Source organism: Oncorhynchus gorbuscha, linkage group LG02 (assembly GCF_021184085.1).
Source record: "Oncorhynchus gorbuscha isolate QuinsamMale2020 ecotype Even-year linkage group LG02, OgorEven_v1.0, whole genome shotgun sequence".
NCBI lineage: Eukaryota > Metazoa > Chordata > Actinopteri > Salmoniformes > Salmonidae > Oncorhynchus > Oncorhynchus gorbuscha.
This window is the reverse complement of record NC_060174.1, coordinates 33060765-33073041: the sequence shown is the minus strand read 5'-3', so window position 1 is coordinate 33073041 and position 12277 is coordinate 33060765. Positions and strand designations below refer to the sequence as shown.

The 12277-nt window shown below is 39.5% G+C and overlaps 2 protein-coding genes across 6 annotated transcripts in view; one reads left to right on the top strand and one right to left on the bottom strand.

Moving 5' to 3' along the window:
• LOC124001109 (S phase cyclin A-associated protein in the endoplasmic reticulum-like) overlaps positions 1–5283 on the top strand; it is a 102062-nt gene extending 96779 nt beyond the window's left edge. For both annotated transcript variants that reach the window (XM_046307682.1, XM_046307673.1), the window contains 2 exons: positions 4096–4144; positions 4389–5283. In XM_046307682.1, the coding sequence (XP_046163638.1) occupies positions 4096–4144; positions 4389–4492 (153 nt within the window). In that variant the 3' untranslated portion in view covers positions 4493–5283. The remainder of the gene's footprint in view (positions 1–4095; positions 4145–4388) is intronic.
• Positions 5284–6904: 1621 nt separating this feature from the next.
• On the bottom strand, positions 6905–11517 carry LOC124001119 (insulin gene enhancer protein ISL-2B). Of its 4 annotated transcripts, none has more exons than XM_046307695.1 (6): positions 11375–11517; positions 10836–11025; positions 10254–10513; positions 9092–9375; positions 8605–8772; positions 6905–8303 (listed from the first exon to the last, which is right to left on the bottom strand). In XM_046307695.1, the coding sequence occupies exons 1-6, from the start codon at positions 11430–11432 to the stop codon at positions 8187–8189; spliced, it is 1077 nt and encodes a 358-aa protein (XP_046163651.1). In that variant the 5' UTR covers positions 11433–11517; the 3' UTR covers positions 6905–8186. The 4 variants fall into 4 exon arrangements, with proteins under 4 accessions (XP_046163651.1, XP_046163658.1, XP_046163666.1 ...); XM_046307702.1 differs by having other exon boundaries at positions 10254–10468; XM_046307710.1 differs by having other exon boundaries at positions 10254–10414.
• Positions 11518–12277: the final 760 nt, after the last annotated feature.

Genomic DNA, 12277 nt, shown 5'->3' with positions numbered 1-12277 from the left:
AAAATTAGCCGGCTGGCTAAAACCGGCACTTTTACTGAAACGTTGATTAATGTGCACTGTCCCTGTAAAAAATAATATAAACTAAACTAAACTCTTCCGAGAGCTGGCTGCCTGTCCAAACTGAGCAATCGGGGGAGAAGGGCCTTGGTCAGGCAGGTGACCAAGAACCCGATGGCCACTCTGACAGAACCCTCCAGAAGGACAACCATCTCTGCAGCCCTCTACTAGTCCGGCCTTTATGGTAGTGGCCCTACTGAAACCACTCCTCAGTAAATGGCACATGACAGACCGCTTGGAATTAGCCAAAAGACACCTAAAGGACTCAAACCATGAGAAACAAGATTCTCTGGTCTGATGAAACCAAGATTGAACTGAATGCCAAGTGTCACGTCAGGAGGAAACCTTGCACCATCCCTACAGTGAAGCATGGTGGTGGAAGCATCATGCTGTGGGGATGTTTTTCAGTGGCAGGAACTAGGAAGAGTAGTCTGGATCGAGGGGAAAATGAATGGAGCAAAGTACCGAGAGATCCATGATGAAAACCTTCTCTAGAGCGCTCAGGACCTTAGACTGGGGGCGAAACACAGCCAAGACCACGCAAGACCACGCAGACTGGGGGCGAACACAGCCAAGACCACGCAGAAGTGGCTACAGGACAAGTTTTATGAATGTCCTTGAGTGGCCCTACCAGAGCCCAGACTTGAACCCGATCTAACATCGCAGTTACGCTCCCCGTTCAACCTGATAGCACTTGAGAGGCTCTGCAGAGAAGAATGGGAGAAAATCCCCAAATACAGGTGTGCCAAGCTTGTAGAGTCATACCCAAGAAGACTGGAGGCTGTAATCGGTGCCAAAGGTGATTCAACTGAGTACTCTGAATACTTATGTCAATGTGATGTTTAAGTTATTTATTTTTTATACATTTGCAACAATTTCTAAAAACCTGTTTTTGCTTTGTCATAATGGGGTATTGTGTGTAGATTGAGGGGGGGAAACAATGTCATCCATTTTAGAATAAGGCTGTAATGTAACTAAATGTGGAAAAGTCAAAGGGTCTGAACACTTTCCTAAAGCACTGTATACATTTAAGAACACCTATTCTTTCCATGACATTGACTGACCAGGTGAACGCTATGATCCCTTATTGATGTCAAGCATTGGAGTCAACATGGGCCATCCCTGTGGAATGCTTTCGACACCTTGTAGAGTCCATTTCCTGACGAATTGAGGCTGTTCTGAGGGAAAAGGGTGGGGGGAGGTCAACTCAATATTAGCACGGTGTTCTTAATGTTTGGTATACTCTGTTTATTTACACACTGAGGTTGGAATAATACTGTGAAATTGTGAAAATTATGGTAATTCCAGGCTGCTTGAAAAGACTGCCTGAAACTTCTGCCTGTTTTGGTGGGATGGAATTTTGACCTACCCGGTGACATCCCCAGGTGGTAAATTAGTCAATAGACCAATAAGAAAGAGTTACAAACCTCTCAGTCATTAAAAGCTAGTTTTCCGTTTTCCCAACCCCATTCAGACTACTCCCAGACAGTCCTTGTATGAAAATCCTTGTATGAGAAATTGCTCTTTTAGTTACTTATTAATCATATTTTAATTGAAAACAATCACAGTAAGTAAGGTACTTAATTGTTACCCAGAAATGATTTGATATTGAGATCAAAGCGGCTGCATTGGACCTTTTTTAATGTGTCTGTCTCCTGGTGGATATTTAGGACCTACATGGCTTCCTCAGTGGATTTACCTGCCAGTGGTTTAGCCTCCAGTAAACAGGCGGTCTCCTTCATCTTCTCTGACAGCATAGCCTCTCACCGCCTAGCTACCACCATTATTTACATTAAGATTATCTCTTACAATAGAGGGACAGGCTATTGTAATTTCAGCCAAACAGTGGGAAGATCTATAGATTCCTCCTTCCCTGTGTCATTATTTATTATAGAATTAACCTGAGATGAAGCAAAAACTTGATTTGCTAGTACTTTTGCTATTTTAATAGTATTAAATGGATAGTTCACCCAAATTACAAAATTACATATTGGTTTCCTTAACCTATAAGCAGTCTATGGACAGTATGTATGCAATCGTGCTTTGGTTTAGTTTCCCTGGCGTTGTTTCTAAATGTTAACTTCTTATGATTTCTGGCACACATCCCATTCAAGTTGTGGGCCTGATATTGGCATTTTTTGCACATCATGTTCAAAAGTACAGTACCTACAATTGATTGTGAAATTCACCAAAGTCACTTATGGATGATTTGAACATGATACGCAAAAATGCTATACTGAACAAAAATTTGAATGCAAGAATTTCAAAGATTTTTCTGAGGTACTGTTCTTATAAGGAAATCAGTCAGTTCAAATAAATTAATGCCCTAATCTATGGATTTCACATGACTGGGAAAACAGATATGCATCTGTTGGTGACAGATACCTTGGGAAAAAAGGTGGGGGGTGGTTCAGAACACCATTCAGTATCTGGTGTAACCACTATTTGCCTCATGCAGCACATCTCCTTTGCATAGAGTTAATCAGGCTGTTGATTGTGGCCTGTGGAATGTTGTCCCACTCCTCTTCAATGCCTGTGCGCATTTACACTCGTACTCATTGATCCAGAGCATCCCAAACATCCTCAATGGGTGACATGGCTGGTGAGTATGCAGTCCATGGAAGAACTGTGACATGTTCAGTTTCCAGGAATTGTGTACAGATCCTTGCGACATGTGGCTGTGCGTTATCATGCTAAAACAAGAGGAGATGGCGGCGGATGAATGGCATGACAATGGGCCTCAGGATCTCATCACTGTACCTCTGCATTCAAATTGCCATCGATAAGATTCATTTGTATTTGTTGTCCGTAGCTTATGCCTGCCCATACCATAACCCCACCGCCACCATGGGGGCACTCTGTTCACAACGTTGACATCAGCAAACCGCTTACATACATGCAATCTGCCCGGTTAAAACGCCGAACTGCAGTCAGGTCAAGACCAGGGTGAGGAGCTGGATGTTGAAGGCCAGGGCTGGCGTGGTTACACGTAGTCTGCGGTTGTGAGGCCGGTTGGACATACTGCCAAATTCTCTAAAACAACGTTGGAGGCGGCATATGGTAGAGAAATTAACATTCAATTATCTGGCAACAGCTCTGGTGGACATTCCTGCAGTCAGCATGCCAATTGCACACTCCGTCAAAACTTGAGACATCTGTGGCATTGTTTTGTGTAACAAAACTGCATATAAGAGTGCTCTTTTATTGTCCCCAACACAAGGTGCATCTGTGTAATCAGTTTTGATATGCCACACCTGTCAGGTGGTTGGATTATCTTGGCAGAGGAGAAATGCTCACTAACAATGATGTAAATACATTTTTGCTCTTTAAAAAAAATATATTAAGCTTTTTGTGCAGGTGAAATATTTCTGGGATATTTTTATTTCAGCTCAAGAAAGATGAGACCAATACTTTACATGTTGCGTTTATATTTTTGTTCAGTATAATATCGCTTCCATGAATTGAATGGGATTTGTGCCACAAATGCTAAAACGTTAGCATTAGGAAACTGTACCAGCTAGTGCTAGGGAAACTAAACCAAAGCATGGATTGCTATCATACCTTGTACATAGACTGCTTACAGGGTAAGGAACTAATGTGTCATTTTATAGTTTGAGTGAACTATCCCTTTAAGGATATGGTTCGTATTGAAATTATGAGTATATTGTGACATCTTTATAAGCTTTAATGTGTGTGTTAATCAGAACAGGGAGACATGCAGGGACTGCAAACAGAATGTATGGGTATGTAAAATACACAGAGTTATTTTGGATGTTCAAAATACACCGTTGTCAGAATCAAATCCGGCATCATGAAATCGTTGCAAAATGTATGCAAAAGTTTGTTTAAGTTAATGTTATCTGTTGGTACCTATTTAGGTTGGTTAGCTTCAAGCATGATGAGTTATGGTTTGCTTAGATATGGTGGATAAAATGTTCCATTTCTTCACAGCTGGTGAGCAATGGTGTCTGGCCTCTCCCCTTCTCCTGTCTTAATACTGTGGATCACTCTGACATATTCCTCTTTTATTTCCTCCAGGATGGTGCCTCACGTGAGAACCATCCAGACAACAGAATGCAACAAGGAGGTAGGTAATTCTTCAATGCCATTTTTCACTTTGAATTTGTTTTTTGATAGTTTTGCATTAAAATGTATTAATGCATTCACCAATTATTTTTTAAAAAGGTCTCAGTACAGTGTTTTCAATTGAAATATGAATTTACATAAATTGTTTTGGTCAATTGACGATTGTAATTCTTAAATATTAGTGTATAATCGTGAGGCATCTTGCTCAGACAAAAAACTATGTTCTATGGTTTGTCACCATGCAGACAGAGTCTCTCAGCCACTGGATTACTGTGAGCTGTCCGACCGCTTTCCCAGAGACCAATGGGAATCAGCACTGCAGTTCTTCCTCAAGAAGCAGGAGGACTAAACCAGAATTGCATGCCGACCTCTAACACGCACATATGCATGAAAAACACTACAAAGTAGAAACCGACACTTAACCCTCCATTCTACACTACATACTTTCCCATTTAGTTTTGAAGTCTGCATATGGGCATATTCTTTAAAAATGCAGTCTTAGCCTTCCCAAAACTCTTGAATTCCTAGAAGACGAGGGATAAATCCTAACTTGAGATGCACATGTATAACTAAAATGTTTGTGCAAGTCATCCATCGATGTCCATGGGCGATTTGCACGAAAGTTTGAGTTGGAAGTGAGTATCTTGTGTATTTTACCGTGAGTCACGCACAATAATTATGTTCCTTGTCCAACCAAGTCATTTGCTATCGTGTTGTTTCTATTGTGGATAGAATGGCAACGTAGCAGAAGAGAGCAGAGAATCAAAAGCACTCTCATAATGGTTAGATTACATAACATATGTAATGCATCAATAATAAGGTGTACTACTGTGTACTTCCTGTTAATTCCTTTTAATATTTTCATATACAGTTAAGATGTGAATGACCTGATCAGAATATTTTTTTCCCTATAGTTATTTTATATGCGTTGGGCAGTTTTGTACTTCAATATGTAAGTTACATAGTCTATATGTGTTTATTCTGTACATTTTAGATTTGCTCTAGTAAGAGCTGTCCTGATTTCAAGTACAAATGTTTCCCTTGTTCTTGCCTTTATGCTGTGAAGAACTTACAAAATATAATTGATTTAGTAAATTACATTTTTATCCCATTTAATAAATAATTTATTATTAGGCGTCATTCATTGTCCTCCTGTTATTTTTATCTAGAGACTGTGCGGCTCACTCATTCAAGTCTCAGTGATTTCCCCTATGTCTACTGATCATCAAGTGACAATTAATGAGAAGTACTGACTGTAGCCTCTCTGCCTGTGTAATTTTCTTCCTGTACAGCATTGTAACATTTGTAATAGTGATTAATATCCCAGGTGGTGTGAGGAGCTTGGTTTTAAAGAAAATGGCTGGTCCTTCTCTATACCAGACTCAGTTCTGCAGACCCAGTCAATCCTCTGCTCTTGCCTTGGAGCAGCTCAATCAATCCCAACAGTTAATTCAGAGCTCCCAGCAAGGAGACATACCAGTGGATATTTTTTGAAAGATAACTCCTAGAAATTAATGCAATATTGAATAATTATTTTCAGTACATAAACCTATACAGGGCTGGGTATATTCTCACAATTCTTGCCAAGTGTCTCTTCAACTTTAATATCAACTGAAGAGGCCTCTCATATTAAGGGATAGTAAATGCATAAGACTCTTAAACACATTTCACATGCAGCATACTGCAGCTCTACACTGGGCCTACCGCTTGAAAAGTAGCCTAGGTCTATTATTTCCCTGAAATAGTGTAGCCTACCCCAAACTGTGGAGTAGCCTAATTATTTATACATCAGAATTATGACAACTGATTACGTTAATATGGGAAATGTGTCCATTGGATTCCTATCATTTGTTATCGGTTAGGTGAAATCCTGAAATGACGCAGGAGGAAATTACAGCATCTATTTTCATTCGGCCGCTCTGAGCGCAACAGTGGATTAACGAATGCTGGCTGTTGTTTGGACTAATGTCTATCAGATACAGCTAAATGGTTGATTGTGAACTGCAGATTTCCATACTATATAATTATCGGATCAAATGGAAATTAGATAACTAAAACCATGATCTGACGTGCCAAAAGACATATAGGCATTACGCACTTGATTTATTTGCCAGTTGTCTTAAATGGCTTTATGGACGAATTAATGAGTTGTGTAAATGACTGAAATATGCAACAGTACAACTAACTACATAGCCTATCTAGGCCTATAGCAAGGCTAATGGATAAAGCCATTCCAAAATTTGAGGCCTATGGATGCTGTTATTTTCTGTGCGAATTTGAAAGTTATAAACTTTTATTCTAGACATTGCCTTCCTTATATGCAAAACATTTATCAAGTAAATATGAATGTGTATGTATTATGTTTAAGGGGGAAATAATTTGATTTCTGTATCTCAAATCTATGCTTTGTTTCTAAAAATGCCTTTTAACCACGATTATGAAATATTTCCAGAGGAAAGATTAAGTGGGTACAAGGGCAGAATTTGTTGGTCAGTAGGCTACTGTTGCATAGCTACAATTATTGGACATAAAAGACTATGCATAAGACTATGCATGGCAGGATAGGCCTAATGGCTTTTTGATTTGATGCCAGAAGTCACATAAAGAGACCTAGCTAGGACTACTATGTACTGTGCTGAAAGACTGATCATGTTTCCGATCGTGATTAAGAGGTTAGAATGCTGTTGCGTCCTCTGATCAGAGTTCATCCACAACAACAAATTGTTGAGGTCTAGTATGTCGTCAGTATCTTGACCTGCACTCCTTGTCCAGAGGCTATCCAGGATTTTGCCTGAAAGGAAAATAAACCCAAGACATGCCAGTATGCGTTCGCAGGGTGGGAGTCCCCTTCAGCACAGACTCCAGCGACAGAGAGAGGTGGGTTTGTTGTGGTTCCATTCAATGTATCGTTTGCAGATGATGCCAAGCGTAGATAAGGAGCCGCCGAGCCCTGTCCTCGGTCTAGACTTGTGACTTTACAAGTGAAACTGGAATGATCACATCGCAAATCCATATGTGGAGGACAATTAAATAAACAATGTGTTATCCTCAATTGTATTTAACAAACAGGCCTCAACGTAGAAATGCTTGCATTTGACCAACTGTGATTCTGTTGCCTTACGATGTTTGAATATGCCATTAAAATGATAGCTTCCATCAAATTGATTTTCTCTAATGACTGACGCGATGCTCTGAAAGATTGTGGTCTTAACTGACATCACCGTGATTTATTTTGGATGGTTCGAAATTAATTAGAGATTCTATAGGCCTATTACATCTCAAACGTTTTTCACCCTGGCTACATAGTTTAGATTAAGCCCATAGGTTTATGGCAACGCAAAACCACCATGAAATAGCCGTTTCATAAATACATAGTGATTTATTTTGTCCATTTGAAATTTCAGTTAATATTTGATTGAATTACTGCATCTGAGATTTCACATGCAGAGTTCATTAGACATTAAACCGTTCATATGGGTTTATTACGATAGCCTACATTTTCGCATAATAAATATCAATAACTTACTTTTTTCTTGAAAGGTTCCACAATCTGTATCCCATCCACTTAATTACACTATTTTACAGGGCTTGATTTTAAATCATCTCTAGAAATCATGCACATCTACAGAGTCATGGTCGCAACCCGACATAGGAAACTTACATAGATGAAACTATACAACTGTTGGCCACTATGGATAATGTTCTGATATGTTCATCATTACAAGCTAGCGACTCATAATAAAGTTGAATGTTTGTAGATATAATCCTCACGTAGGCTATGTCCAACCATGTAGGTAAGATCCGAGGCTCAGCCTCCGCTTTAGTTATAGCCCTTGGTTGTCACTGGCTGGTAATTCATCCGATCCTGAGCAATGCAGACCGGTCCCTCTGTGAACAAATGGTGCATCCTCATAGACAAATCCAGCGTTAATGTTCTTTAAATAAGATGAAATCCTTTTCCTCTCAAAGCTGTTAACTAGCCAATTCTCATGCAGAGCACGCGGGAGCATGCTGGAGTTCGAAGCGTCACTGTTGGGCTGGTCTCACGTGTCCATCGGACTTGGTACCATGCTGTTCGGGGTGTCCGGCAACTGCGACGACAAGGAGGTCACATCACTGCCGGAGGAGTTACCCATGGAGCCCGATTCAGAAAAAGACACCTGCGATGAAAACGGTTGTTTTAATTAGCGTTTTTCTTCTCTCAATATTGCTTATTGTATATTGATATTGACCCTTATGTTTCGATGAAGTCCAATGCAAATATTAGGCCAATATGAATATTAATGTAAATCGACCAGCCTTCGAATTTGATGCTGAAAAGCATTTATTTAATTTAGAAATATTTGACTGAATAAAATCGCATTCTCTCATCTGAATCGAGATTGGCCATTCAGTGATCGAGTGGATGATATTTGAATAAACATACATTTATTGCAAAAATGACTGTGTGTGTGTGCCTACCAACTGCCGGAAAGCGGGCTGGTCCAGGTCACTCTGCAAGGCGAACTCGCTCAGGGCCTTCCAGGGGGGCTGGTAAGTCTGCACCTCTACTGGGTTCCCTAGGACCGTGTTGTCGTGTCGAATTGGACTGCCTGCCACCATAGGTGTACCCGTCAGCCCCTGAAGATTCTACAGATAAAATGTATCACAACAAACATCTCACCACCATCCATCTGGTTTTCTCAACATTCAAAGTGCAATATGGTCGGCAGGTAGCCTAGCATTGCGCCATCGAATCGCGGAGTCTGACAAGGTAAAAAGCTGACGTTCTGCCCCTGAACAAGGCAGTTAACCCACTGTTCGTAGACCATCATTGTAAGTAAAAATGTTTTCTTAACTACCTAGTTAAATAAAAATATGCTTTCATTACATTTTATTTGACACGCCCTTATTAAATAACACCTGTATTTTTAGTTTGTGTTGCATTAGAATGTCGAAATGAACTTACAGTTTTATCGATGTGATGCTGTTGTTGAAGTTGCTTCATGAATATAGTTCTCTTCTTGTCTTTACAACGTTTGTTCTGAAACCAAACTCTGATGACCCTTGGGCTAAGACCGGTCATCTCTACCAATTGTTCTTTCATAAGAGCGTCTGGTCTTGGGTTGGCATTGTAACAGGTCCGAAGGGTATGAAGCTGCTTCTCGTTCAATACTGTTCGCACCCGAGTGGTTTTCTCTGACTGCTTGTGGACGTGGTTCCGATGAGGAGGCTGTCGAACTGACACAGGATCTGTGGGACAAATATTCAAAAGGAAATATCTTTGAAAATGTAATTTCCACTGACAGAGCCAAATTTAGAAAAGCAATCATAACTGATGATAGATACACTTATTCTGCCTACTTCTCCCTAGGAATTACACAATCAAGGCAGGAGCATAGGAAACTCACAAAGAAAAAGAAAAAAACAATCATAAAAAACATCCACATTCCTCAGTGGAGATGTATTCAACCAAAAATAATAATAACGACGATCATGTAATTTCGTGATAATTGATAAGATTCTTTGGTGAACTTTAATTAAACAGGCTATACAATATTTGAATATCCCTTCAAATACCAACTCAATCTTTTTTAATGAATTACAAATACAATTTAAAATGCTTCCCATTTAACATTAATGTATTTTTTGTTGTAGAATCATATTTCGATCGACGTCTGGTATTCTGTATTTTCTGTATTTTTCTGTATTTTTCTTCACACCTACAAACTCAAAACTTTCAGTATTTTAATTAACAAAAATATATCGACCATTGCAACATACCCCCTTTACACAGCCAAAATGTTACCTCATTGTTTTCAAAATAAACGAATTGACATAACCTTAGTCTAATAGCTTTAACAACTTAATAGATACAAACAACACCCAATATGTTTTAAGTCATGTTTAGTCTACCAATGAAAGTAATGTAATAAACCTATAGGCATAAAAGTCTGCACACTTGATCAGTGAAAGGAACATGTTGCAGACAAGTATAATAACTGTTATTATAAAAAATATATAATATTTTACAATTATTATTATTATTCTATATCCTTTCGTTGTTATTAACGTTAATATTAATATTATACTCTCGTTATTATTATTACCACCATTATTCGTTTACTGACCAGCAATATGAAAAGACCTGGAGAGAATATTTCCCGGACTAATGGGGCTTCCCGCTGAGGCCCGTTCCAGAAGTAACCCGTGATCAGCCCGACAGAGCAGCTCCTCGTCCCGCAGAGAGAACTCATCCCCCGGCACAAGCTGCCGGCTGCACACCGAGCACCTAAAACACTCCATGTGGTAAACGTTGTCACGAGCTCTCATCACCAGATCACTGCTGCAGAAGCCAATGTTACATTTTGCACATTTAATCCCAAATAATCTGAAAAGGACATAGGAACATTGGTCTCAATACCTTATAATGCATAACAAAAACATGCAATTTAGTCAGATGAAGGAGACGAATAGCCTACGACACAAGTCGAGCTTTTTTTATTGAATTTTTACCAAATAAACCAGAAACTTTGACTAGGTTGTGCTATTCTCTCTCATGTGGATACTGTTTAGTGTCAACAAGCAGTTTGAACAATTTCTCATACATTTCCACTTCAGTAGGCCTAACTACAATTTATTTCACAATTGGGGCCTTTGGAAATTCCAAAGCTCTGAAATCACGTTAGTGAGGAAATTTAGTCAACTCCTACCTTACATAATCTCTTTTGCAGTATGTCTTGCCATCTCGGACGAAGCAAGTGCACGTCTCATCCAGGTACTGACTGCATTCCGAGCACTTCAGACACGCAGCATGCCACTCCAGGTCCGGGGCGACCCGCAGGATGTACTGGTCGTGGATCTGACTCCCACAGCCCACACACATTGCGATTCCAGACTTCTCTGTCGAATGCACAGTATATTAATGCTACCACCACCTACACCAATGTAATCACCAGATATACTGGCTAAATCCCCGCATGTTCGTCCAGTGTCCACTCTACAGCATGCAACCGTGTCGTGTCCTGTTTTGTTATCCTTGTCATTTCCAGAACGAAGGGCCGTAGCTATATATAACTGACCGTAGACCTAAGATGTATTCACATCACCCTTTTCAGTTATCGAAATTGACCAATGCAACAAACAAAATAATCGTGAAATGTTCCAATAATAGCCCGATATTGTTAACGATCAAATCAATCTTAAATGTGCCTGGGTCAAAATTAAAATAGGGACACGAATGTTTACTTACTTTTGGAATGATCCCCCATATCACCCAAGAAAGAAGAATTTAATATAATATCCACCATACAGGAGGGATAGTGCAGGCCGATAGATTAAGAAATTGAGTGGAAGACTGCCCGGTCCCGTTCCTGGTTGACTGCTAACTTCTATTCCTCGATTGAGAGGTGGGAAGAGAAGAGCAATGTCCCACGCGCAGAGTGACGTCACATGTCAACCTGGACCTCTGTGCGTTTGGGGAGGGGGTCAACTATGCAAAGGCTTCGACTATGAAACAATAGACTACTTACTAGATCAGTAGTTCTCAACTGGTTTTTTGCCTCTAGACCCAGATTGCGGGAAAACGATTTTAATACTATATTGATAGTAAATGTACAATTTATATGACAAGGGAACAACATTCCCACCTTTTAATTTTCAATAATTACATTTTGCCCATATTCTTGATGAAGAATGCTAAACTCACTGGTTTGAGACCAAAAAATCAACAAACTCTGCTAAATAGCGCTGCTAATAACACTCTATTGAAAAGACTGATTAAAGAAAAATTGTTCAGAGGTATACAAAAAACAAAAGTGAATTATCATTTTCTACACACTTTAAATGCACGACCCACCAGTTGAGAAACGCTGTAGGCTTACTAGCTCAACATAGACCCCCTCCATCCGTGTTTTTTTTGTGTCCAAGCCAGCGTTTTCTTTTTTGTTTAAAAAGCATGGAACTGGAAGAAAAGTTGTAAAGGTAATTTAAAGAAATTCGAAATTAAGTTTCGTAATTTTCATTGAAATGTGTTGCATAAATATAGTGAATGTTAAGAAAGACCCAAGACAAAAAAAGTCTAAATACTAAAAACGGTTATATTTTCTTAACATAAAGATATTTTCACACATAAGTTCGCCTAAGTTGAGTGGAC

Excerpts from the sequence above, each read along its gene's own strand:
- LOC124001119 (XM_046307695.1), bottom strand. The coding sequence starts at position 11,432 with ATGGTGGATATTATATTAAATTCTTCTTTCTTGGGTGATATGGGGGAT. Across the intron at positions 8,773-9,091 it reads AGCATCACATCGATAAAACT|AATCTTCAGGGGCTGACGGG; the intron begins GTAAGTTCATTT and ends TTTTATCTGTAG. Across the intron at positions 8,304-8,604 it reads AGCCCGCTTTCCGGCAGTTG|GTGTCTTTTTCTGAATCGGG; the intron begins GTAGGCACACAC and ends TTTTCATCGCAG.